This window comes from Oreochromis aureus, linkage group 16, assembly GCF_013358895.1.
Source record: "Oreochromis aureus strain Israel breed Guangdong linkage group 16, ZZ_aureus, whole genome shotgun sequence".
Lineage (NCBI taxonomy): Eukaryota > Metazoa > Chordata > Actinopteri > Cichliformes > Cichlidae > Oreochromis > Oreochromis aureus.
This window is the reverse complement of record NC_052957.1, coordinates 13079788-13097945: the sequence shown is the minus strand read 5'-3', so window position 1 is coordinate 13097945 and position 18158 is coordinate 13079788. Positions and strand designations below refer to the sequence as shown.

Genomic DNA, 18158 nt, shown 5'->3' with positions numbered 1-18158 from the left:
ATGTGAACACCACACAAAGGTTAAAATATTCTATTTACACTTTATTAAGTCAGAGGAATTTAAAAGAGAGGCTGATTTTAAAGCACGTGTAACCTGTAATTCAAAAAGAGACGCACCGATACGCTGCACAAGTTTAAGATTTATTGCGGTCGTGATGAAAAAATACTGGTTAAACTTGTTGACCATAGACATGAGTAATTTGCCGTGATTTAAGGAGATATTTTGTTCATTGTTAAATCAAATAACTTAACAAATAACACCCTCTCTCACCTCTTTAGTCAGAGATTTTGTTGGTGTACTAAAACATCAATACTTATACATATACAGTATATATAGGAAAATCAAAATAATTGTAAGAAATGCTACTGCTATAGCTTTAAGTTGTTTTTTTTGTGTTTATGTACGAGTCTGTGTGCATGTTTAATTCATTGTTAGCCTCCTCTAGATGTAAGGAACTGTTCTTTTTGTTTTGTTCTTCCATGATTTATGTGGTCACGTGTGTGAGTACAAACAAATTAAACTAAATTGATCTCTAAATAGTAGCACTACGTGTTTGTGTGTAGGTACATGTGTGCGTTTCCACTTTTAGAAGTGAGCCTCTGAGGATCACTTAAGTGTGTCGGCATGTTGCTGAAAACATAATAGCTTAAGGCCACGACAGAGATGCAGACGTACAAAGTGCTCAGTCCCTCTCACAAACACACGCCGACACTGTCAGCCCGCGTCTGTGCACACATACACACCAAGGTAGTTTGCAACCGATTCATTTGACCCCATTGCTCAGCCTATCTGCTCTCTCTTTAGCAGACTGTTGGGATATGAACCACCTCAGGGGTTTACTGTTTCTACTATTAGCATATAAAGAGCATAAATTTCACTCCACCTTGTATTAGGAGGAAGCCTCTGAGACTTCAAGAGCAAAGGCAAAGCCACCGAGGAAAACTTAAAAAAAAAAAAAAAAAAAAAAATCAGTGGCTGGAAAAGTTGTGCTTTACGCTAAAAAGGAAAGTCAGGTGGATTTGCTATTAAGTAAGTAGAGTATGCGGATCCATTCATACACAGACACATGAAGTCAGTCTAAATACATATTTTCTTTCAAAAACACACATTTTAGGAAATAGTAGCATGAAGGAGTTCAAATGAAAAACACTTTTCACCTGTCTTTTAGTTTACTGTAAATTAACATCTCTGTCTCCACCACAACTGAGTGCATTCTGACAAAGAGTTGATCTAACTGCCTCACACAATGATAAGTGTCTAGTTGGCTGAGCTGTAAGAGGTCTCACAGTCTAGGTGAGAACAAGCTGCCATCTCAAACTTAATGAGTGAACTGTGTTGGAATGATACTTAATCAAAATACTGTTGTAGTGAAATAGCAGAGAACAAAGGCTGCCTGACAAGAGGGTCAGCAATTTCTCTTTGTTCAACAGCAAAATATGCCTGCTTTTTGAGTAGTCTGGCCTGGCCTATCATAGAGGAGGTTAATCATCCACCTCACTCGCATTAAAAACCAAGCCCTGGAACCACATAGTGGTTTGTGTGCATGCCAAAAGCCCCCAAAGCAGCCCTGGAGGGTCCTTCACTGGCTGCTTTAATCTTTGCTGGAGCAGCATCTGATTTCTCCAGTAAAGAAAATCTTCAACCGCTTCCTTGGGAAGGCTTAAGATAAAATGAAGAAGGTGCTGCTAGTGCTATTTAGTTTTGAAATGCATCATAAATTATGCATATATTGTTTTCAGCATTTCACAAAACCTAGTTAATTTTGCCCTCCAATGGCTGAAGCATAATTGGTATAACGTGTGGTGCGGTATAAGCAGCTGGTGGTCATGCACTTGTGCTCTGAGACAATTGTTCTGAGTTAATTATTGAATTTAAAATGTCTGCCACATGCAGTCCAAACATATATTTGAAGTACTCACTCTTTCTTTTTTCCATAAGGCCAATTTGCCATAGTGGGAAGAGTGTGAACCTCTGATTAGTGGCACTATAGTGACCAGTGAAAACAGTGCTCAGGCTGTATCTTCCAATACATTTCCTTGTCTGTCTGTGTGATGTCTTAATGCAGTGGAAAGAGGTGGTGGTACATAGGTGAGAGGATCAGTACAGGCAGTTAGAAGGTTCCCTCAGCAACAGAGCAAGTTGATATTTTGGTATTTGGGTTGAAAATTGGTACTAGACTTTGCAATAAGCTTCTTAAAACTACATCATTTTGGTTTAACAAACAAGACTAGATGCATGGAACACATAAACACCATTTACAGATTAACCAAAACCAAAACTTCAACAGAAACCCTGAGGATATGCAAAACCTTGGGCCTGCAAGTTTTCTAGAAATCGAAATAAGAATGCAAATTACTACCCAAATGTTAAAAAAGGCTCTATTTTTGCTTTAAAGGTAGACAGGAAAGGGGGGGGGCTGGAACACAGGCCACTGCACACTGGCCATGTGGTATGCGGGGCCCTGTTCACCCACTTAGCTAAAGCGGCACCCCAGAAAAAACCCCAAAAGGATGTTAATGCAACACATGGTGACAGGTGTCATGACTTTAAATCAATATAACAAGTAGTGTCTATGGGGTGCCATGAAAGTCTGTGGTGACGGAGGGTCCTTAAGCCTTAATGATGAGGCCATCTGCAGTTCTTTGGGGCCTGAGGTTGAGGACTTGATAGACCACAGCTTCCACCCTGGAGGGAGAATGATTCAAAGAGTTTGTTTTTGTGGTGGGAGAAGTCAGCTGCAATTTTTCTTACCCGCCTCAGAATCCTAGAGGTGTACAGGTCCCGGAGACATGACAGATTGTAGCCAATCACATTCTCAGCAGAACAAATGACATGCTGTAGTCCTTGGCAGCGGCAGCAGAATACCAGATGGTGATAGAGGAGGTGAGGATGGACAGGGGAGGTGTAGAAGTGCGCCATCTTAGTCTTTGGCAGGTTGAACTTCTTCAGCTGCTACAGGAAGTACATGCTCTGTACATCCTCTGATGTTCTTTGTTTGTTTGTCATGGGAATTGATCTTGACATCACTGAGCTCCAAGTTATTCTGACTGCATGTGGCCACCAGATAGTTAATCTCCCACCTGTAGGTGGACTCGCCCCAGCCAAAGAAACATTTGAGTTTGACAGATCGCACACTGCAGCTGTTGGTGTGCAGGGACAAGAGTACAGCAGGAAGAACACAGTCTTGTCAGGAAGCCACACTGACTGTGGATATCATCATGCTTTCACAGTTTCACGTGGTGTCAAACAAGAACTTTCTCATCCACCTGCAATTTCTTTTATACAGCAATACTGAAATGATGGTACTGAAGGCAGAGCTAAAACCAATAAACAGGTCTGTGTTCCTAGGGAGTCCAGGTGCTGTGGCAGTCCGTGTCTATGGATGATGGCTCTGCAGGCGGCAAAATGTGAGGGCTCCAAGAGTCGTTCAGTGGTTCTTAATGTGTCCTTTATTATTATTGCACACTATAACGTGTGCATTACAGGAGTAAGCCAAAGCGGAAGATCAGACAAACTCAAAAGCATTTCTACAGGTCAGTGCAGGTCTAGAAATCTTTTCACTATACCTACTGTCAGTTGTGGACTCAGTCAGGAAGAAGAAGCTAGAGGATTTGGGGTAATGAGGTGTGTTTCAGTGTCAGCCAATCACTCCGCTGTGAATTCGGTGGGTTTTTTTTGTCTGGAGACAACTTTAAATCCCACTGAAATACTGAGAGCAGAGTGCTAAGAGAGAAAAAATAGGGTAGAGTGAAGTACACTGTTCTGCACAGTTTCACCATAGTAATTACTGGATTACAAAATACATTTCATTTACATTTAAATACATACATTTCAAATAAAGTTAAATCTGCAATTTGTCATCACAATTTTTAATAACGTTTTATGACACTAAGTCAGTAGGTGTGATATCTATACTATGCTGCGCTGTGTTACATAATTGTATATTAACTCTTTTAATAGCAACAGTAATCATAAGTAATGGCAACAACCAAATCAGACTCTGGGATTGCTGGCTTTTTCTTTTTTGTTTATGGAGTTGTAGCTTGACAGCAGATTTAAAGAACAGCAGGAGGCAGAGAACATACAGATAAACTGCAGTTACAAAAAGTAACATAAAGTATACATTCTCTGTTGTTGTTTTGGTTTTGAAATCTCAAAGTATTTGAGCTTGTTCACTGAAAGCAAATACAGCTAAAATAGGTGAAAAAGAAGGTGAGCCTAAATAGTACCAGTAATATTATTTGTTTTAATATTTAAAATGCATGCAATGCTGTCTGCTTTTGTAGGGGAGTGACAGTGCATAACAGCGACAGCAAGTTATCCTCTGTGGAAAACTCTCACAAGGTGTTGGAAATATGCACCGCTGATGACACGATTGCTAATTTATGGTAGACCATATGGAGACAGCGACAGCATTGTTGGTAGATGACCAGAGCTCAGAGGGCAATGAGAGGTTAGTGTTACTGGACCGTGCCGCTATCACGAACACTCATCTAGTTATTGTTTCTGATGCTTATTAAACTGCTCAGCAGATGGACGATAATCTAGGCCATGATTACCATCCGAGGCAGTGGCTTGTAACTCACACTTAGCCACTGAGGCTCATCTGGGAGACATTAGGGGACAAAGGACAACTCTGACCTCAAATATGGTACTTTATTCAATGTGCCTGACAGAAAATGTAGTATTTTCCACTGTGCAAAGCTTATTTCTACAAGGTACTCCTATTTATTCAGTTCACGCTGATGAAGTTCAGCTATTGACAGTGTTTACTCAAGGAAGTGACATTTGCAACTTTATTTAATTCGGTCAGTTACTTGCTATTGGGATGACCTTTTGCTGGCTTCACTGGCAGGAGCCTATAAACCTCGGAGGCTCACCAGCTTTATAGGCATTCAATAGTCGCACAAGGCACTATTGATAAAGTTGTTGTGTGCACAACCAAATGAAATGAGAAGGGATCAGAAATCACGACACTAAAGTTCCCGTGTAATCCTGACGAGGATATTTATGAAATTAAAATTGATGAAAATACAGCTAAGGGGCATTTCAGCCTGCTTGCAAAGACTTAAACATTGTTTTGTTTTGTGTAAAGAATTTACTCTTTGCTGAAGGTTTTGATCGTGTCAAACGGTGATAGATGCATTGTCGTCTTTTTTGGCGGCTGTCTGTCAGAGATACATGGGAGCTCTCTGTCTGTTTATCTGTTTACTTGATAAATATGCGGTTTCGCATTATCTGGCTAAATGCAAGCTTTGCTGCAAAAGCCTTTATATGCTGTTCGAGACCATAGAAATTGAGCCATATGCATTTTTTCCCCATTGGCACCCAGTCTCATTAATTACATGTGTTGGGAAATGTTGCGTTATTATGATTTATCGCCACGATGTATCACTTCTGAGGTGAAATTCCCCGCAAACATATCACATCAATTTACTCTCACAGGCAATTATCCTTCATACATGGAAGAAAGACACTTAAACTCATTGGCATTCTCAGCATTGAGAGTGCCAGAGAGTGAAATACATCAAACAGATGACATAGATTTCCTTTTGTGGAATAGCCATAAGCATTAAACAGTATGAAGATTCATTTGTTCTTGCAGTGTATTCCTGTATTCCTGGCAGTATGTTAAACAATTGACAATTCAGCATCTTATAGCTTGTGCTCATGGGTGGGCAGGTTGTCCAATTGTTTTATGCAACCTTTAGTGTGATGTACGGACTCAGATGTAACATATTGAGCATGGAGACAAATGGATTCGATCATGCGATGAGAGGGGGAAAATACATCCTGAGGTCTATTGTTTACAGCCTGCCCACGTTCACGCACACACATGCAGACATAAGAGTCTACACCAGTTGGAGCACCGAGCTCTGCAGTAAACCTTTAACAGTTCACACATCCTCTACAGTATAAATGCACAGATGGTTTAGTTGTGGTTCACTTGGCAGCCAGCACCATCTCAAGCTCATGCAGAGCCTTCGTGGTGGTTTGTTAGAAGTCACATTTAAAAAGAAAAAAAAATGTAAACATTCTACACATTGCATTAGTCAGGTTTTAAAAGTCAGCAGACTTACTGAAGGTCTGCAAATGGGTACGAAAAAGTAAATTTCACCAGACATCACATCATCACATGCCACAATGCCCCTTTCCTCTGATCTCGGTGCTCTGCCTCAAGGGTGCAATAACAGTTTATTACACCTATCTTCACTTTATGACCCACCCCATCACCTGCCCCCACCACTTCCACCCCGCTCCCCTCAAGCCCACGCTAACTGTTATTGAAAACACCCAGGTCTGCTATATATCATTCCTGAGCAGCACGGTATGCTATGCGCAACATAGCTAATCAGCCCCAGATAGAATGGGTATTGTCCAGGTCATAGAAGAATAGCTCCACTTATCTAATATCTGCTTAGATGTGGAAGTATTTAAACACAGTTTCATTTGTCTTTTGAGCCTTTGTTGCCCTGAGGTTGAATCTTCTTCTCCTCACATATATCTATTGTGTAATCAATGGAGTGAATAGGAACTATTTTTCTGCATTGTGCCTGTGTGAAGATAACGGTGTAAATGAGTTCCGGCATATGTTTTGCTAGGAGAGTGGACAGAGTGCAAGTTGGACTGAGAATGATCTAAGGTATGTAATGGAGAGTGCAGTATAGCACATAGTAGGGTGGGATTGAAATGCAAAGCATCAGTAAAGATCTTTTGAGGTGGATGTGCTCACAGAGAGAGGTTACAGCTCAAGGGAGACAGTGTGACAAGACTCTTGGAAGGACCCACCACCCCTCGGTCACAGTGATGGCTTCACCGCTATCAAGCGTGAACAGGGTGCAGGTGGGAGAAACCACACTGCCATGACAGTGTGTGGAAATGAAGCTAATTCTTCAAAAGGAGCAAATGTCAGTGTACATCTGTAACTTGGGTTTATATCAGCAGGTTTGCAAAATGTGCCTAAGTGAAAACACTAAGGCAGTACCTTATAGTGAATGTGACTTATATTTTAAGTCTAGTAAAGGAATATAGGTGGGCAGGAACTGCAAACGATGTTTAATTTCATAGGGATTCAAGATTTAGCCACAAACCTCGGGATTTATCTGTTTGTGTCCATGTATTCATACATGTGTGTTTTAATGTTAGACTAGGGAACACCAGCTGATTGGGCAGATGGCTTGTGTCATCTTGGGGTTGCAAGGTATGTGATGGGTGGAAATGGTCCTGTTTAATTACCTTTAAAGTGAGCAGTGCAGCTAGGTACTAAAGAGCTCTCATCTGCCCTGTAGGCACCAAGGGATGATCTAGGGAGGCCTTGTGGTGTAGTGGTTCAGTGGCTGCATCGTGTTACATGACCAGCTTAGTCACATGACAACACTCTAGATTCTTCGCAGCACAGGTGTGGTGCTGAAAAACAAACTGTTTATATGTCTTTTCCTAAATTGTTGTCCTTATTTTAATTTCTACATTAAAACCTTTTTATATGGACAAAACATTTTATACTTTGTTAGACATAAAAGACAATGCATCCAAAATACAGGTTTTAACAATAGTATTGTGGCGTTTCCTCAATCAAAAAAATTTAGAAAATTATGTTTTCTAGATTAATGTAGCTGGATTACAACTAACTTATCTCTCTTCTCCTGTTTCTCTTTTCCTAGTATGTGCTGGAACAGAGAACAAGCTGAGCACGCTGTCGGACCTGGAGCAGCAGTATCGCACTCTGAGGAAATACTATGAGAGCTGTGAAGTTGTAATGGGCAACCTCGAGATCACAAGCATTGACCGCAGTCGTGACCTCACCTTCCTCAGAGTAAGGGAAAAAAAACAACATGATACCGTCAACTAATAAAATGTGCCAAAAAAATGCAGTCTAAGTGCAAAGTTATAGGTTTTAGCTTGGAACCACCAAGCTTCTTAAAATAGTACACAAAAATCACTCCCCCCTGAACATTTGAGAAAATATATTTATATTTGAATAAAATCATATGTGCCCATATATTCTGTTTAAAAGATTCACATATTCCTTTTTGACTAGTAATGCCTATCATCTGTCTTTTTATCTGCACAATAGAAATACAAATACTCATTTTTTTCACAAGTTACTGAGTCTAAACTTCTTAATGTGAACTTTGTCTTTTTTTCCTTCTCATATGACCTTGTTACCCAGAGAATGCTTTGTGCTAAGATCTTTTTCTACCAATCAGCACTCGGATTAGTGTCTATCTCACCAATGATAACTAGAGAGGAAAGTTGTTCTAATCAGCGGGTAATCAAACTTCCTCTCTACTCAGCGTGTCTAACTGATTGTATGCTCGCACCATTGTGATCTGAAGCACAGAATAATCAAAATCCAAATAACTTGATCCTTCAAATCTCCTTTTTGATTGAACGTGAATCACAGACTACAGTGAAAAAGTTCCACGGTGCTGGTCATCATTTCAATTTATTTCACTTTTGAGCCTTCAGCTTTAATCTCAAAGATATTTATTATTTTTATTACTTAATTCTTTATATATTTATACCCAAGACTTGAACAGGTGAGTCAGCTGAATTGGACCATCTAAGAAAAGTATAGTTTTGCAACAATCTAACAGTATTGTTATCAAAAAGAAACACTAGGATACAAAATGTGGTTAAAGACTGTGCTCTAACACTGTGGAAGTACACTCTTGGAATTGCTTACATGAATGCGTTTTTTCACTTTGGTTGAGTGGACACATACAAACTAAGTGTCAGGTGATGGAAGGTCCCAGCTCCACTGAAGGCCAAACTCTAATAGTGCAGTAATGAAGGGTTAGAAGGTGGTAACTGCAGGAGAATTTACAGGAGAAAAAAATAGAGAAAACACATGCATTCTGTTTTTTGGTGAAATCAGCTGCTCTTAGTGACCTCTATCAGCCCTTCACTTCTCATGAACACCAACTCAAGACTATGCTGGCTGCGCTCTGCACTGCTAACGCGTCCAACTCCAATTGATTCCGGTCTATCTGGGGGTCTTGGGAGCTCCCCTGGTGTTACACTAAAGTGCTGACTGCATTAATGGTCCAATATTGCTGTGTGAATGAACTGGGCTAAGGAGGCTTTGCCAGTGAGGTAGTCCTCCAACAAGGCATTCTGTATTTTTTTACATTTTGCTCCTTACTGTGATGATTTAGAAGTTAATACTGCGATATGACATTTTTATGTAAAAAGTCCTCTGTTTTTTGTATTTAATTTGAATGGACATAAAAACAGCAAGATTTATCAAAGCACCAAAACAAAGTCATTAAGTGTTTTACATCGTGAAGCACAATTCTGATAACGCCCCCTGTGATGCAAAACAAAACGAAGATGATATTAAGAAAGAGGGAGCAATAGATGCTGAAGTGCTACCATTAGACTCCTGCAGAGGTAATGGGCCCCACTGACTTAGATGAAAAACGGTAGTAGGGGGGAAAGATGTGGCTCAAAAACCAAGTGTGATTGTTGTTTAACTACATGGGACCACCGTGCACTATAAAACAACATCAGTTCTCTAGTTTAGCCGTGCTTTTTACAATGTCGTGTGTATAGGATTACATTGAAGAGTTATTTGCAGATCGAGGTTAAAAGAGCACTAGTACAGTCCCCTTTTTACACGCCTGTATTACACCACCAATCATTTACAAAGCAGTTCCCTGTGGCACCAACTTGCCAGGTTCCTCCACCTTTCCATGGCTTGCAATTAATGTGGGTTAATTGAAGATGCTAATTAGCAATGTGGGGTGCCAAACACCGAGGGAGCAAAAGGGCAAGGTGCAGTATTTATTTTTAGAGAATATTATTATTATTATGATAAAATGCATTATTAACATGCTTCCCCAGGGAGGAAAAAAAATCACCTTGAGGTAAAGAAGTAGAGAAGTAAAGACAAAACTATTGTGCAGCAGCTTACCATACCACCTGTCTCTGGGAGGTGATTGAAACTGATGCCTGTGCATTGGCTCCTTCTTTTTGAAGATAGCCAAGAGATTGATGGCTGCCTCCCCAAAGCCCCTCAAACAGCTTTAGCAGTAAATAGACTCTATCTTCCAAACTGCCTCAACAACTGATGAATCAACGCTTGCACTGTGATTAATAACTGCTTTTCAGCACCGAGGCTTTCTCCCTTCTATCACATATGGACATTTGCACCAACAACCTAGACCGTGAGCTTTAACCACATGCAATTTTTACATTGTCAGTGTTTAAATTCCCCTCCCTCACACACACATACAACACACACACACAGATCTGTCTATCCATCTGTTTAATTCAATTTCATGTATATAGCGCCAAATTACAACAATAGTCAGATTTTGTACAAAACTTGAATACAAGACTTTGCATTATAAGGTAAAGACCCTACAATACAACTGGAAAAAACTGCGGCAATCTTTGAGTAAGCACTCGGTGATACTGGGAAGGAAAAACTCCCTTTTAGCAGGGAAAAACCTCAGGTAGAACCAGACTCAGGGAGAGGCGGCCTGTTATGACAAAGTGTGGAGGAGAGCCAGAGATTAATAATAACTCATGATTAAATGGACAGTGGTGTTTAAACACATAGTGACTGACAGTTACATAGTGAAGAAGAAATACTCAATGCATCATGGGAAGCCCCCAGCATGCTAGTGCAGAGTCTGTGGGAGATTTTGGTTTATAGTGTTAAACATTATTCTCTACCACCAGCATCTTTTGGAGTGTTTTATCCCTCCAGTAAAGTTTCAGCACATCCACACTGTTGTGGCAGCACGTGGATGGCCAAACAAGTCACTGAAACACTTTCCCGGTTTAAATCCAATAATTTGTCACCCTTAAAACAAATAACATCTTGTTCCCAGCTGAACATATACTGTGATTGTTTTTTGGGTGGATGCAGAAGAAAGCACACACTTTGCATCCTTCTTTTCTCTCCTGTCACTTTCTTGTGTGCGCTCATAAACAGAACTGATTATGAAATATTAATTTTTCCTTCTCCTCCTCTCTTCCCAGTCTCAACCTCACAGTTAGAATGGATTGTTTGTCTTGCCATTGCAATCATTAGTAAACATGTAATTTTCTCCCCAATATTAATGCGGTGATCAGCTGCCTTATCAGACTGACAACACTTCACTGACTTCCCACCTCTTTGCCTGTAGTTGTAAATAAATTATGGAATTATAATTTACAAACTGAACATTTTATATTTCCAACAGGTCTTTGGTTTTCAATAATAACATGTGGTGTTAGGATGACAACCAAGAATCTAGAAGAAGATAGAAACATGGAGAGAAAAGTGTTGTTGTATTTGCATTTTCAAATAAAGATTTTTCCCCTTAAACTCCATATTTCCATTTCATTTTATATATAAAGAAATACTGGTGTACCTCCTCAAGCGGCTGGTTGCTTGGCGTTCAAGGCAGGTATAAGACTAGCTTCTGTATGCTATGTTACCTTCCCCCCCAATATATATATATATAAAAAAAAAAAAAATATATATATATATATATATATATATATATATACATATATTGGATATATTAAACGCTGGTATGGCCAAAATACATTTTTGTGCAACAGAAAGTTTAAATAAAGCCATGCCATTTTTTCTGTCTTCATAGTATGAACAGTTTCTCAGTTACAAGGACTTTTTTTCCACTTTTTAATAGAGGTTAGTATTTCCAGCATTTTTAGGTCCTCTTCATAATTACAGAAGATAGCCACATAATGTTTTGACATCTAAAAAAACCCATTAATGCTCTGTTACAAATAGCAACCAAATAACTACAAATGTTAAATGTGCTAATTTGATTCTTGAATTGTCCGTTTTATCAAGTTAGAGATGGGGAGTTACTTTATGGTCCTATGTCTGTTAACTGATTCATCTGATTAAAGACACCTTGTTAAGGTGTTAAGCGTTAGAGTTATTTAAACCTATTAAAACAGTGGACTCTAATTGCTAGTGGATAACTCATCTTGGCCAAGATGATTAGCAAGAGACAAATTGTTTCTTGGGGATTAAAAATCAATGTAATTTGCGCATAACTGATCTTGGAGCAGTCAAAGGTGATCCACAAGCAGCTTAACTAGCAAACTGGTTTCTCTTCATCAAAGAGGATAAGCTTTCTACAATGTGCTTCACACACAATACTTTAACCATTGTCAGTGGGATGTGGGCATATTCATATATCTGTCAGAAATGACAGATGCAACAGATCTGATGGTGGATAGTCAAGCTAGCTTTTACAGACAACAACAAACTGCTGCTACAAGATGGCAGTATTTTACATGCGCATGCAAACAGGCAATACAGAATATTACGTGACCAAATATTGTTCTGAGCAATTAGAATATAGATTACTTTCACTTTGGTAACATTTTGATTGATTTGTATTTTAGATTTCACTGGTCAAGCACAGCTTGGCTTGCTATCCCTCTTGATTGTATATATTTATCCTGTTTCTAATTAATTCCTGCTGTCTATTATTTACATTTTATTCTGACACAGTTGGTGTGGAGCACCCACAGTTTCGCTGTGCATATACAATAACAATAAAATGCTATTCTATTCTATTCTATTCTATTCTATTCTATTCTATTCTATGCTATTCTATTCTTATGCTGGGTGGCCATGCCCATTGAGTTGGCAAACTCAGAAATCTCTTATAGATCATGCTACTTAAGCTGCTTTAACCTGCCTGTGTTTGCTGTGCACCTGCAAGCAGCTTTGCATCTCTATCCTATGACTCTTAATTTCACACAGTTTCTGTTTTTTATTTTGTTTTTGTTTTGTTTTTTTCTCATTTTTGCTTTTTCTGTTCTGGGGTTTTGGTGCTTTCTCTGCCTCCAGCTTTAATTTTAAAATGTGGGGAGGGTGTGCTTTTCCTGTATTTTGGCTTTCACTTCGTCATGTTAAAGAGCAGGAAAGTCTAAAAACAATACAGCAAATTACTATAAATGGAAATCATAACCTTTCGACAGTTGAGGTTTTAACCTTTTAATAGTTTATATGAACAAAGTTACAAAAAAGAACTGCTTAAAAAAGAGAAATGTCAACAAAACATTGATTTTTATGTAAAAAAATATAAGATCAATAAAGGAAAGTAAACAAAATACTGACACATTACTTTACTTTTTCTACTTTATGAGTACATGGATTTTATTTTTATCTATCTATTTTCTTAACCACTTATCCAATTCAGGATTGTGGTGGGGCTTGAGCCCATCTCAACTGTCATAGTCTTGGAGGTGAGATTGAATAAATGGGCTCCACCATGACAATATACTATCAACATATTGCAGTGCCCTGATTTTGTAGAATCAATAATCCAGGTCCCAGTTCCTATCTGATCAGATGTGAACACATCCATCCGTCCATTTCACTAAGTATGAAAAAGATTATGTGGCCAGATTACTCTCCGGTCTTAACTGTCTAAATGTTTTATCATCGGATGAGTCATTTAAACTAATTAGGAAATAATGGTGTGATGGTTTATCATGAAGTGCTTATTAAATACAGGTGTGCTCATTTCTTCGCTGTTACCCGAGGAATAGCATTTGTGGTTGAAAAATTACTTATTACGTCTTTCGTCTCATGCATTATTTATTCTACTTCTCTGTTTCTCTTCATGGAGCTACATGATAGACCGTAGCTAGTTTAACAGTTATTAAAAGTGTATATTTCAGAGCGGCCAATTTCATCTGAAATAGTAGGCAAACACAGGTGTTACTAATCACATTAATTAAGCCTTTGTACCTAAACAGAACAGAGCATTCATTAATGTCATTAGTAACACCTGTGTTTACTACTGTGCAATAGGTCTGCTGGCATTACAAGAGAGAGAACAACTCGTGCTATTTATTATACCCTGTGACTATAAAAATTAACCCATGCGCCTTGAATTTCAGTGCACGTCTCTGATGCACTGATCTCAAACCAGTCTTCACAACCAGAGCTCACTGAAGTCTGCTGCATACAATTCATGACTGATTACTGTTAATGCTTCCATCAATTATATTTTTACCTGGTGGCTCATTCTTGTTCAACTTACTGCAATTTAAAGCAGCATGTATAAAGTTTTGATTTTTAATTGCTAATCCCCTTGCATTTGTAAGCAGAATCCCTTTCCTGCACACAATCCCTGTCTTCTGACATCTTTCTTCATACTTCTTTTTGACTGGCATATTTGTCCCTCAGGCTCCGTCCCTGCCCTCCCTAGCTTCCTAATTTTTGATGCACTGTTAGATGAGTGCAGATTACGATGGCCCCCTGCTCCTCACCAAACTCCTTCAATATTAATGAAGACTGATGAAGTGCTAGGGAGCCCCTGTCTTTCAGCCTCGACCTAGATTGGATTGACAATTGCAATTAGCGTCTCCTCAAGTTCATTTCCATCACTTTAATTTGACACGAAGAAGGACAGTGTGGGGTTGGAATTGAGACCATTGAGGGAAAGAAGTCCCGAGGAGAAAGGTTGCCAAGGAAAAATAAGGTACAGGAGTTTGACCAGGAACTAGTTTGAAAGCTACACAGGGAGAAAGGAAACATGAGTCCCTAGAATTTTTTTCACAGATGTCTCAAATGATTTTCTGTAGCTTACTTCTACATTTTTTCCCTTGCTTTTTGTCATGTACAGCAGCAGCCAGAGGGAACTCTGTACTAGTCATATCCACCTTCAGACCTCGAAGCTAGGTCTAGGTTGTGATCTCCACTATGGAGTTCCTGCTATCACCAATAAAGTTCAGTATGCTTTTTACTTTTTAGCAAATAACACTATTTCACTTTCCACATTTCCTCTCTCACCTGCAGCAGTCACCAAATGGATCGCTTGTCAGTGCGTATGGGAGAAAGATGAATGTGTGCGATAAGGGGACAGCGGGACTTGAAAATGAATGACTCTCCATCCTTGTGCAGAAGCAAAAGAAGCAGGAGTTGATAGGCAGAAGTTGATGATGTGTCATGTTTATGTGTCTTTCCATGCACGTTGTTGTTGTGTGTATGTCCATATGCATTAAACGGCATGTGTCGCTTCGACTGATATGAATTGGGAAATCAGAAAAGTTTATCTTTAACATACTGACATTCATTTTAAACCCTCATTCCCACAAATTGACTAGAGCAAATGATAGTGTGTGTGTCTGCAAGTTTGTGTTTATGCATGCTTGTGCTCCTGCACAGGGTTAAAATAAGCCTCACTGTTCGACTGACACATACATTTTCTCGTTCATCTACCCACTCTTGGTTAGCCGATATCGTTTTCTTCCCATTTCTTTTAGAAATGATCCAAACTGATATAACTGCGAAGTAACAGAAATGTAGAGGTTGAAATGTCAGATGTTTGAAAAAACAAAGAAAGAAAATAAAACTTCTCTCTACGAGTTGTGTTTGCCATTCCTTAAATTAGCCACTACACACTCTTCCATTAGTATTGACCTGTAGATTCCTGGAGGGCAATAAGAACTGTGCTCACCTATTTTGTAATGCGAGTTGGTTTAAAAAAAAAGGAAACCTGCACTGAATCATCAGGATACTGTTGCCCTCAGTGTGGGAAACTTTTAAGCTTGTTAAACATTTTGCCTCTGCAGACTTTCATTGCATCCAATAAAGACACAAACCTTATCCATGTTCTTGTGTTCAACACAAGTACTATTTTCTTATAGCAGTATTTTTATTACACTACAACTGATATGGAAGTAGTGATTATTTTCCCTTTTGCTTAATCTAAGTGTTTTCAAATGAGCATTAGCAGTGAAAATCTTTTTCAGCATTAGGCCTCAGTGGCCAGATGTTGCATAGCGTTTAAATTAATGTAAAACTCATAAGGTATATTTTTGTGTCATGTCAACACCCTCCCTTCCTTCCTTCCCTTCAACATTTAATTTGTGAGCAGGTATGGGTAGTTTCGCATCCCCATCCTTTATTGTTACAAGCTATATGTAAAATGGGACTTTTATTGGGACACGGAGTAGGACAAAATGTTTCTATTGATAGATGGAAACATGCTAACACCAACAGTCTGGGAATCAATATGACAGCAGCCTTCAAGAGAGTGAGATCACTAATTTAATGTAATGTCACCCATAAGCATTCGCTCCTGAAACATTGTGTGTCTTAATTTGTTTACATCTTGCCAAATTGATAGCACTGAAAAAGTCCCTGGTTAGCTATTGGCAGCTAGCGTTGATAATGTACCCATGAATATATAAACAATTATCACTTGATTACCTTATAAACCTGATGATACTCCAGCAAGTTCTGAAATGTCACTGGAGATAATGATATCCTCAGGAAATTCATGGCACGCAGAGTCATACTAATCATACTAATACTTATTTCCTGTTTGTCTGTTGTGATTTGTCTTGACTGGAATTAGAAAGAGGATCATCTGTGACTCAAAACGACCTCACACAGCATCCTCATATTTCTTCTTTGTTCTGCCCTTTGTGCTTTTACATGCAACTCTACACCGGGCTTCTTTTTTAAACAAATCTGTTTGTTAACTTCCATGTTTGCATTTTTTTTTTATCGTGCCAGATACCTGTATCTATTGCAAACCAAATCACCTCATTTCCAGATGCTTAAATTGTGGAATGATGTGTTAAATTACATAGTAGCACTCTGAATATTTCATTTCCCCATCTCCTCCAATAAAATACAAATTAGACTTTCCTTCATCCTTACTCTATTGTGATTGAATGGTAATCTTCAGAGTGTATAGGGTTAAATATATCTAATTGTAATGTCTCCTTTGCCATGCATCAACAGACTAAAGCAGTAGCTTCCAATCATTTAGAAGCTACTGCTTGAACTGCAAGCTGTCTTGGATTAGATGGTGTGGAAGATGCATGAGACTTTCTCACTGCACACACACACGCACACACACACACACACTGTCACACCAGAGGTGATAGTTCTTATCGTAACATAGCAGTGCCACACTGAATAGAGAGGCAGTCGAGAGGAGAAGCAAACTGGGCTGTGACAATAGCCCACCCTGCTTCTCTGATGCCTTTCAAACTTCATATCTGCCTCCCTCTGCAGCTTGCCTAAAAAAAGAAGTGAATGATATGGACCGGCTTCTCAGGAGGATCGAAATCAATTTCTACCCACTGCGACTTAGATTGGGGAGTCCATTTGAATGGCTAGTGTTAAGATGGGCGAAGTAAAATTGTTCCTCTGGAACCGGTCTCCGTCCTTGTTTAAATAAGAAAAAAAAACTTAATTGATAACAGTATTTATTGAAAACAGCCAGCAGCACATATAATCCTGCCTGGTTTTATTTACACCCCCAACCTCAAACACACTTACATTGTACCTGCCATCATAAGTTTATGCATGCTAATAAGGGACCGTGTGGTTTTGCCTTGTTGTAGTAATACAATACCTTCTCTCTGCCTGTTTGTCACGCTCTTATTTTTTTAGCATATTATTTTGGTTGCTCAAACTTTTTAAAACACCATCTCCTGCTGGTTACACTGGACACATTAACAGCATGAGTTACTATTGAAGTGGGCCTACTTATTCTTAATCACCACATTTGCTGAGATTGCTGCCATCTACTATACACTAAGACCTTTTTGTGTATTTTGTGTTGCTTTCAAAGAAAGACAATATATCTCAGATAAATTAAAAAGCAGTATCAGCAAATATGATATGCAACAACCATTATTGTTGATTATTTTACATGGAGTACATGTAAACACATTGTACTACATAAATGGGCAGGTTGGAGTAAGATGAAGTCTTGGTTTAGTAAAGGCTGTTGGTACACCCAGGAGGTTTATAATATTTCCCTGCATTTAAAAGTGTGTCCCATTAACTCTGTCACTATGTTGATGTGAAATGCTACCTTACTCTATCATCAGGTGTTATTCAAAAAGACTAAATTTTCTGTTCTTCTAGCTTTAATTCTCAAACCATACATACATTTTTTTCATACACAAGTTTGGTAAAAACAAAACTAAAACAAACAAAAACACAAAAAGAAACCCCAAAATGTATTGAAATCAGTATTATACTTTTAAGTTTTTTAATGTTTCAAGTGAAGTTACTTTAACTCATTGTTAAGTTTACATTAGAGAGTTTTACTAACTCTCATTTTACTCCATTAGATGCCATTTGTAATCTTTTTTTAAATCCTGAATCATTTATCTGTTTATTTGTTTAGTAAGCACTTAAT

The 18158-nt window shown here is 38.7% G+C and overlaps 1 protein-coding gene across 1 annotated transcript in view; it reads left to right on the top strand.

Moving 5' to 3' along the window:
- Positions 1–18158, top strand: part of LOC116312076 (receptor tyrosine-protein kinase erbB-4-like) — a 288021-nt gene that overhangs the window by 131775 nt on the left and 138088 nt on the right. The window contains exon 2 of the mRNA XM_039600551.1: positions 7662–7813. Coding sequence (XP_039456485.1) covers positions 7662–7813 — 152 coding nt within the window. The remainder of the gene's footprint in view (positions 1–7661; positions 7814–18158) is intronic.